Below are 10085 nucleotides of genomic sequence, written 5' to 3'. Positions count from 1 at the left end.
TACAAAATATAAATTAGTTAAAAAATTCATCTTGTAGCTGATCAAATATTTTTATAATCCATCGCTAATTCTGTCACTGAATATGATTAGCGATGAATATTTATTATTTAGCCACGTAAATGGTCCTTCACTATTATTTTTTCTTTTTTGTTGTTGACATGTCTATAATAAGTACCTAGATGATCATTTTGATACAAAATTAAAATTGAAAAGGTGATACATGATAGAACAGTGATCTTTCAAGATTATCTTGGTCGTTTTCATGCTTAGCTAGACCATTCGCTACTTTTTGACTAAATAAGATCAATATTAGTCATTTTCAAGAGCTTATATTTTTTTATAATTTTATACACATCGATATTTTGTATACTCGTATCGCACGTATCCTAAAATCAATTTCTAAAAGAAAAAAGAACTATTTTCTTATGGCCAAATGGAAAGCTAGGTGTGTTAACTGCGTGTTCCGAATGAGACAGAGGAAGTGATAGCATGAACATAAACAAGTTTGAATTAAAGAGCATTATATGAGAAATTGAATATCTATAACCAATACCGAAATCCGAAATGGGCAATTCAAATTAAAGAAAATACTCCAAGTACAGCTTGACCAAATTTACGAGATATAATGAAAATTTTGAGAGAAGCCACAATGTAAAAATTAAATTCCCAATACTACTAATTTCTAACTGATGGATCTTCTTCTTTTTATTTTTTATTTATTTATGCTGAAACTAATTACGTTTCAAATTAAATATTCTTCCAAATTTATACTGCTGTCCAGATATTATTCCTCCTACACTTTCATTTCAAATAACTTTCTACTATGTAATTACAAAATAATCAATTAATCTAAAAAATTAACTATATAACAAATTTTGACTTTTTTAATGATTCAAATCTTGATTTGTAGTAGAGTAATACTTTTTAACGGTTTTAAATGTTTTAATATAGTTTTAAAATTACAACAATTAATATCTAATTTTTTTACTGAAATTATGTGTTTTACTCTCGTGTTTCAGTTCCATCCGTTCATTTTGAGATAGAGGGAATAATAACATGAAGAGAGAGGGAAATGAGTTTGACTATAAGAACATGAAATTAAAAGTCCATTATTAATTCTCAAAAATAGAATAAGAAAATTTTTAAAAATGTGAAATTTTTTCAACTACATCTTGGTCACAATTAAGAGAAATAATGATTATTCAAAATCTGAAATAAAGTCTTAGAAATCAAATTCAAATAATAGGATTTCCTACATCTATTAGAACTTTTATTTTTTTCTACAATTAATACTTAAGCTAAGTAATTATCCTCATTTATATTTTAGATATTATTTTTGTGCATTCGTTGTCTGTATTAACAGTAATGACAATTCAAAATTTGAAAATGTCATATTTGGAATCAAATTCAGATAATAAGATTTCATATAACAACATACTTTTTTCAAAATTAGCTAAAAATATTTAAATTAATTAATTTTCCTAATTATATTAATGTATAGATATTATTCCTATATAACCTGTCAGCGTACAGTAATAACGAAAATTCAAAATTTGAAAAAAATATCATATTAGAGTTCAAATTCGGATGATCGAATTTTTCAAATTTTCCTACAAAAAAACATTTGAATTAAATTATATTCCCAATTTACATTTCTCTCTAGATATTATTCCTTGAGTAAAATAAAAGACATAATAGGAAAAAAAATGGTACTAGTAATATTCCAAGTGTTAAGAGGAAAATGATTCCAACTTCCACGTGTAAACCAAAGAAAGTGAAAAATCAATGTAAAGATAAGGAAAAAAATACGTATGACCGAAAATACACAGAAAATCCGGGGGAAGACGTTAAATATATAAAAAAGAGAAGAGTACAAAGACAGGCATGTGATTAGAAAGAGGGACAGGTGCTTTGGCGTGAAGATGAAAACGAGAGAGACAGTGTGAGAAGAAGAGAGAAACTTAACTTTAATTTTCCATCCAAAGAATAGTACTAGTAGAGACTACTTTTACTCTATTTTTTCTTGCCTTGAAACAGGTGAATTTTCAAAGTTAGACATCTTATCATTTACTGTACTTAGTATTTTTTTTTTAAAGCCATTTGGTAAGCAGTATCAGACAACAACTCATTTCTTTACCTCTGTTTATTTCTTTTCTTTTCCCCTTCCATTTCATTTAATTCTCTGTTTGGAAACTGATTGATTTTTGGGGTCATAAATCTTTTTTATTAAAGGGTGTGTTTTTTGTGTTAAAGATTACTGTTCCCTTTCTTTAGTCTACCAGGTCAGGCCACCTCTCTTTTCATTTCTCTTTTTTCTCTCTCTCTCTCATTCTTGTTTTCCCATTTCATCTTTGATGTTTCCTCTCTTCTTCTTTTCTTCATTCAGTTCTTGTTAAGAGGTGATTCTTTTTGTATGTTTTTCTTGTTTTGATTGTTCTTTTATCTGGGTTTTTCTATAGAAAGGTAAAAGATTTATCAACCATTTTTTATCTAACGTTTCTTTTGGATTTTCAGGTGGTAACCTTAGATCTGTTGCTTCATCTGGTGCAGTTTTGCAGGTAAAATTCTTATACTTTTTCCTCAGTCAGCCGATCTTTTTTGTTTTGGTTGCTTTCTCTTTGGGTTTTTCTTTCTTTGTTTCAAGCTTTTGGTTTTCTCATGCTGATTCTGGGTTTATCTGCAAATACTTTTTTATTTATTTATGTTATATGTTTCAATGGACATTTTTCTCCCTTGGTTTTGCTGTATAAAAGGTTCGATTTTTTCTTGTTTGACTGTATGCATTTAATGCTTCAAAGGCTTCTCTTTTTTCCCAGGAAATTAAGCTGAAAAACAAAGTTATTACCTTTACTATATATATATATATATAATTTTTTTTTGGCTGTGTATGCTTCTACATTGAGCTGATTTAGAGGGGATGAGTTAACCACCTTCTTCTATTGAAGAATACAACTTTTTTCTGATGTTTGATAATTATTACTAGTAAAGATCTGTTTTTAATGGTTTTAGAGAGATTACTTCTTTTTTGATCAAGGATATTGGATTTTCTGAAGTTTGCAGATGTATTTAGTTTTGAGTCCGTGATTATTGGTTAGTACATATGTTTAATTTTAACTCGAAATGTTTTTGGATTAGGGGAGGCCCTACTTTTTCCTAGTGTAATGCTGGTTTCTAGTTGATGGTTGCTTCATTTTGTCCTTGCTTCAATTTAAAGGCTGCTATTTTCCAGACTTTTATATAATGGTATTTGGTATGTGAAGTAGTTGTGGTATCAAGCTCTTCAAATTTTTGTTGATGAGAATTTTCTGTGATTATGCTTTTCTTAGCCGAGGGTCTATTGGAAACAACCTCTCCACCTTCTCAAGGTAGGGGTATGGTCTGCATACACACTACATGTTGTTGTTGTTCAGAATTTTCTTGTTGCCTCAGTCTAATTGAAATCAACTACATTCATTGTATGGCAAAGTTTAGGTTTGTGTTCAACACAATTATCTATTCCTTGTTTTCTACTCTTTGTGATGTTTAAGGTGATATTGTTCATTGCATAAAGTCTTGTTTTTGGTACCCATGTATCGCTTATAAAATCTCGTTGCTATGCAACTTAGAAAGATATCTCAGGGAGGATGAGATATGTTTTAACTTGTGGCATCAACTAGATTAGGTCATATATCAATGCGGTGGTTAAGGCTTGTCTATGAGATCATCACCAAATTAATGTTTCTTTCATAAAAACGTGTTCTTTCCCACCTTATTCCTTACCTAATATATCAGAATATGCGAACAGGAATTTTGATTCTCACGTCCTACTAATGTACTGCCTTAATTTACCTGCTTTACTCAGATTAAGGAGTGGTTATGTCAAAATTATGTTTTTGAATTTGTTTCAGGTCTGCTTAGCTGTAGTTTGAGGCCCTGCTTGCACTACTACAATCTCAAATTCTTTTGGAGATTGTGAATTGAGTATAGACCTAATGCAAGGGCAACGGAGTACCATCGGTTCCCTGCCAGAAACTTTGAGTTTCAATCATGGTTCAACATCGAGTGATGGCAGTATAGATCAACAGATTTGTTGGAATAATTTGCGGAATCCTGCACAAAGTCGGCTACCAGATTATATGGTACCTTCTAATGAGACAAACATACAATTTCTTAGTCCTGTAAACCAAGAAAGACAGAATATAATTAGCTGGAATTTAGGAGAATCCAGCTCCTCCGGTACACAAAATAATGTTAGTCGGAGCGAACGTAAAACAGATCATGGATGGTCATCTGCAATTAGTGCCGGTCCTGGGCCTTCTCACCTCTCTGCTGAACAGCAATATGTGTCTACCAACATTCTTTCATTGAGTGATGTTGAAGTAAATTTGAACAACCAGATAGCTAACCACACTTTGTTTTCTCAAGGCTCTACTTCTAGCACTGTTCCTCATGATCTAAATAGAAGTTCTGGACTTGAGGGGAATGATGACGATGAAGATGAAGATGATGATGATGACTGCCAAGTGATGGAGTGCACCCCAGCATTCACATCTAATGCACCAGGAAAAGAACGGATGTCAACCGCGAATACTTCTTCCAACCCTTTTGCTGGGCCTTCTGCTACTAGTGGATTTCTGATGGATGAAATTGATGGCAGGCCAGGCTGTTCATTGGATGGTCGAAGAATGGCTTGTAAGAGAAAAGCACTTGAAGGACATCTAGGGCAATCTTCAGGAAGCGGAAGTTCAAATTATCTTCCATGCGCAGAAAACAGCTTATGGCGTTCACTACCTACTCCAAATAATATGACTATAGGTGCGAGTATCCCTCCACCAACAGAAAGTAGCAGAAACATCAATTTGTCGGAGCAGGTGAATCCAAGACTTGGGCTCACCGTGGGTGGAGCTACTACGGAAAGTCCTGTTGCATTGCCTGCTTCAAGAAGTGCAGAAAGTTTCAGAAGAAATTTCAGGCTGAGGATCAATGGCTCTCATCAGCAAGCTTCTATTCCTACTAATCTGTTTCGTACTGCGGGTAATGATGGAAATGTTAGCATGCCATCTGAACGGGATTCATCGAGGCTGCTTCGTAATGAATCCTTGGATTTGAGGTCTGTGTCTGCTGCAGATAATGGAATTCCTCGAGGCCAGCCTGTAGCGGTGCAGGTTCCGTCTCTGCGGCGAAGTGCACAGAGGTGGGATTTATCATCAAGCTCAAGAGCTGGCAGTTCATCAAGTTTTTCTGTTTTTGGGGAGAGAGATTCTGCAGCATATGAAGAACCAAGCTCAAGAAGTGTTCCCAGGAACATTTCACAGCATCCAATGTTCATACCCGCTACTGACTTGAGAAATTTGAACCAAAATCCTGCCAACTGGAGTTTGACTGGAGGAAATATTGCTGTTGCTGGAAATGTTGCATCTACTTCTCGAGGTAGTCCCAGCTCAGGAGCTCCTTCCGCTTCCCCTAGTTGGGTGCAACACAGAAATCCTTCTCAACATCCCAGGAGACTCTCAGAATATGTTCGTAGATCTTTGTTGTCTTCAGCTGGCAGTGAACCTGGAGGTCAGAATGGTAACACCCCACCACCTTTGGGTTCTGCTGCCTCACAGGAGATGGCACTTTCTGGTCGTCATGGGCATCGTCCGTCAAGTTCAAGGTCGGCCTTGATGTTGGAGAGACAACTCGATGGCGCTGTTGGAGTTCCATATTCTTGGAGGTCTTTGGCTGCTGCCAGTGAAGGAAGGAGCAGGCTTGTTTCCGAGGTATGATATTGATTTTTTATTGGTTCAGTATTATGTTATATCTCGCTTGTGAATGAGTTACTGGGTAAAAGCAATGCGGACTTCAATCATTGTCAGGTCATAGTATTTTCTTTCCCTTCAGCCCTCGTACACTGAACATTAAGGGTTTCCCTGATTCACTGAACATTAGGGGTCATAATACTATTATTATGGCAAATCTTTTGCTCGCAGCTTGTTTCTGAACCTCGAATTTTGTTTTCGTAAATTCAGAGTTACCTTAGTTCCAGCTGACACATTGGTCTTGTAGCCTTCTTGACAGTGAATAATATACCTTAGTTCTAGTGCTTCTTTTAGCAAAATCCACTGTGCACTTAGCATTTGTCAGCGTAAACTTCTTTTGACCTCTACGATTATTAATCTTCTTGTGGAAAAAGAGCAGAAAGCCTTTGTTGTGGCAAATGTGCGTTTAAAGTTAAGGGTCATTTCCTGAACAAAGTATCATTTTCAAATCTCGCTAAATTTAGGACATGCAAAAATTTCCAGAAAGGGAAAGAGCACTATAGGTGTACTTATTATTGGCTGAGGAACTAAAGGTGTATTTTATTTGTTGCTTATTTTTTATTAATGTTAGCTTGAGCTCTATATAACTTAGTAGTAAAAGCACAAGAGTGAGGAGTTTTTCATTCTAAGTAATTCTTCCTTTCATTTTCAATTACTTACAGCTATTTCGTTTACCTTTCAACAGATTCGCAATGTATTGGATCTTATGCGCAGGGGAGAGGCCTTAAGATTCGAGGTTAGAATTCTTGAAGCCATTTGAATAGATTGATTATTTTAAAGGTTCCTCGAAGCCATTTGAATAGGTTGATTAGTTCATCAGGTTCCAAATTTCTCAGTCAACTGGCTAATTTGCTTTTGCATCATTGATATGTTTTTCTAGATTTCCTTTATAACCTAGTGTGGTGAGGCATGTGCAAAGTCACGGCGTTGTTACAAATTGATAAAATTTTCTTCAGTTTTCCTATATTACCTTGGGGTATGATGGTGGCTAAGCAATGCCGGTACAAAGACAGAACATGGATTTTGGCCCCCATGGCTAAACATTCTCTAAACAGCCAAAATTCCGTATTTTTTGCTTAAGCTTTTCCACACTATTTGGCCTTTTCTTCTTGTATTCAAGGGGAAACATGGACCTGAATTGACATGATATACTAAAAGGCTCTTTATAAAAAAAATTGATAGACTAGAGGGCTAAAACTGAAATATATTGTTGGCTAACTCTCTTTTCTTGTAATACTTTTGACACTGGCTTTATGTTCGATATTGGAATAATTGTTACAGATGCCTTTGTATTCCATGTCTATACTAAGACGTATTACACTAATTCTAGGGCTGTAGTGTTTTAATTGCTGTAGGTTTCCTTTAATACGTTTATTTTATGTTATTTAGTCCTTATAGAAAACCTAAATTATAGCTCCTATTAATTAGAAAATAAAGGAAAATCAGATTTTGTCAAAGAATTGCAGAGATCTGGAGCTCTCTTTCTCAACGAGGTCCAAGGTTTCATGCTCCCTAAATGAGTTTGAATGATTAATCGAAAATAGGGCATTCGAGAATCAAGAACAAAGGGAAGGGAACGATAATTAACTTGGATTTCCCAGTCAATTGCCCTGTTGTGCGATCTGTTTCCCATAATCTCAACACATATTCAGCCTGTAGTGAAGCTTGTACACTTCTTCTTGGATCCTGCATTAGGAAGAACGAGGTGTTTAAAATGAACAAGACGCAAATCATCTTTACTGCTGTTACTGGAACTTCGATAATAATATTGTTCTCTATTTTGCTATCCAACTTCTTCCTCTTTGTGTCCTTTCTCTCATCCTTTATTCCTATTGTTTGTGGGGCGTTTATTTAGTTATTTATTTTTGTATATGGAGGGTGGGGAGCATGATTTGACTAGTGAGCCTATGTTCCTGAGGGGACATGGAGAGGATAGGATGATAACCTACAGTATCGATATGCTTTTATATTTCTTAGCTTTCTCAGTAAGAAGTTGAGTTGATAGATTAGCTTTTCAGATCACATCTTCTGAAATTAAATGTCTTTGTATTCCAGGATGTTATGATCCTCGATCAGTCGGTCTTCTTCGGAATGGCGGATATTCATGATCGCCATCGGGATATGCGGCTTGATGTTGATAACATGTCATATGAGGTAAGTAGGGGAAAATAAGGACATTTCATTTCTACGGAAAGACATACTACTTAATTGTCCACATTCATTATACTTACAGGAATTACTTGCACTGGAGGAGCGCATTGGGAACGTCTGCACTGGGCTTAGTGAAGAAACCATTTTGAATCGTCTGAAGCAACGCAAGTATGTATGCATTAAAACAGAAGAACCCGTGGATGCTGAGCCATGCTGTGTTTGTCAGGTATCAACTTAATATTCTACTACAATTTTAGTTCGTCCTATTTGGGTAGCTTTCTTCGTTTAGATTGAACCTTGGAGCGAGGAGTTTTAATGGGTTTATTAAAATTTCAGGAAGAATATAAGGATGGTGAGGATCTTGGGAAACTGGATTGCGGCCATGATTTTCATACCGGCTGCATTAAACAGTGGCTCATGCAGAAGAATTTGTGCCCGATTTGCAAAACAACAGGGCTGAAAACCTGAGGAAAGCGTTGAGCAGTTTTCTTGTGTCAAAAAGTTGGATGTATCGGTTGGGCTATCGAAGGTTGGCACACTAAGTGGGTCTCCTCCTTTGGTCCAGGATTTATTTGAGAAAGATCTGTGTATTTTTCTCAATAATTTTATTGTGATCTCCGTTTGGAGGAGTTATTTTAGAGCTAGAAACACTAGCAACGTTAGGGATTCATTAGGCAAGAGTTACATTATTTGGTTACTCCATTTGGAGATTTACATTCAACCTTTCCAATTTATTGATACCTTTAAATATACTTGGTTCATTTTCTGCCTCTTCTTATGTTATATCTCCTAAATGCATTAAATTACACCTCTGAATGGTTGGCATAAACCTCATATGGAGAGAAGTCCTATATGTGTTGCTGGTGAAAGATCTAGCTAGCTTTGGACATACATTTGATTGAATTTTGAAAAGAGTTTTTGAAATTGTTAGAAAAATAGTTTTTGAAAATTGAAGTTGTGGGATTACATTGGGTCTGTTGTTGTTGTCATAAGTTGTGATTGGACAAACATTTTATTTGAAGAAAAGTTGAAGTTGTGTTTGAGTTATTTTTTTCAAAACATGATGATATTTTTAATTTTTTTTTTGAAAAAATGATTATGGCCAAACGGAGCCTAATCTGCCTTGACAGGTCCTGGTCAATGCTATAATAGTTCATGTCTTAATTGATGTCCTTTTCAGCCTGAGCCATGAACCAAACCACCTTAAAGAAGGAAAAGAGAAAAGGTCTACTGTTATGCTTATGTTTTTAACAACATATCACATATGGCTTATAGGAACAATAATAATATCATTAGCTTATCAAACCAATTTTTGTAACTCTTTTTTGGCAATTAATTGAACTCATTTCATTTCAAAGACACGACGAACAAAGGTAAACTGTATATTTTTAGATTGGCATTACCCCGACATCTAAGAAACGAATATGTCCAACAGGACTTTAAATTAAATTACTTAAAAGGCGAGCTTGTTGGCCACAGTGCGCAACTAGCACAGTAGTTGGGCCAGTAGGAAGAAAAGTATAGAGAGACGTAACGTATTCGTTTGTTCGCATTACATAATTGATCCTAATTTAATAAGTGGTAAAATAAGTATACAATTGATATTAGTATAGATATGAAAATAAATATTAGGGTAGATGGCGAGCAGAACAAGCATTTGATTATGGCCACTTGTTGGAAAACAGATCATAACTAAAGATAAATTAATTGGTGACAAAGAAAGTTGACAAAGCCCCTTCACTTGAATTTGCCAAACCAACACTTAACTATGTCGACTGCCTAAATCCATAATTATACCTAAATAGACCACAGACTATAGAACCCTCGCACCAAGTCCTAACCAACCTCATTTGACAAGGAAAAAGAAGACGACAAAAACTCGAATATTAACAATAATATAAAATAAACAAATAGAAGAAGCAAAGACACCGACCTCGGGAATGGAACTTGGTTGTTAAATAAATTAATTTTTCAGTTGCTATTGGCATCCAAATGGATAAGGTTATCACAAGAAAGATGGACTGATTCATTCAATAGAATCATATTCAATTTTGGGTTGCTGGCTAAAATCCAAAGGGATCATCATTCTGGCAGAAAATCAACATGGATCTTTTGTAACTTTTCTCCAACCACTTCTTACCACAATCTTGATAT

General features: G+C 35.0%; 1 protein-coding gene across 3 annotated transcripts; it reads left to right on the top strand.

Annotated features, from left to right (window-relative positions):
- The first annotated feature begins 1867 nt into the window (after positions 1 to 1867).
- LOC107768864 (putative E3 ubiquitin-protein ligase RHG1A) lies at positions 1868 to 8701 on the top strand. 3 transcript variants are annotated; one of them, XM_016588031.2, is made up of 7 exons: positions 1868 to 2037; positions 2515 to 2558; positions 3888 to 5741; positions 6466 to 6516; positions 7836 to 7934; positions 8014 to 8157; positions 8268 to 8701. In XM_016588031.2, exons 3-7 carry the CDS (start codon positions 3972 to 3974, stop codon positions 8397 to 8399), a joined length of 2196 nt encoding a protein of 731 aa, XP_016443517.2. In that variant the 5' UTR covers positions 1868 to 2037; positions 2515 to 2558; positions 3888 to 3971; the 3' UTR covers positions 8400 to 8701. The 3 variants fall into 3 exon arrangements, with proteins under 3 accessions (XP_016443517.2, XP_016443524.2, XP_016443512.2); XM_016588038.2 differs by having other exon boundaries at positions 2026 to 2399; XM_016588026.2 differs by lacking the exon at positions 1868 to 2037 and adding an exon at positions 2174 to 2282.
- Positions 8702 to 10085: the final 1384 nt, after the last annotated feature.

This window comes from Nicotiana tabacum, chromosome 16 (genome assembly GCF_000715075.1).
Source record: "Nicotiana tabacum cultivar K326 chromosome 16, ASM71507v2, whole genome shotgun sequence".
Lineage (NCBI taxonomy): Eukaryota > Viridiplantae > Streptophyta > Magnoliopsida > Solanales > Solanaceae > Nicotiana > Nicotiana tabacum.
The sequence above is the reverse complement of the archived record's forward strand: the minus strand, read 5'-3'. Positions and strand labels throughout refer to the sequence as shown.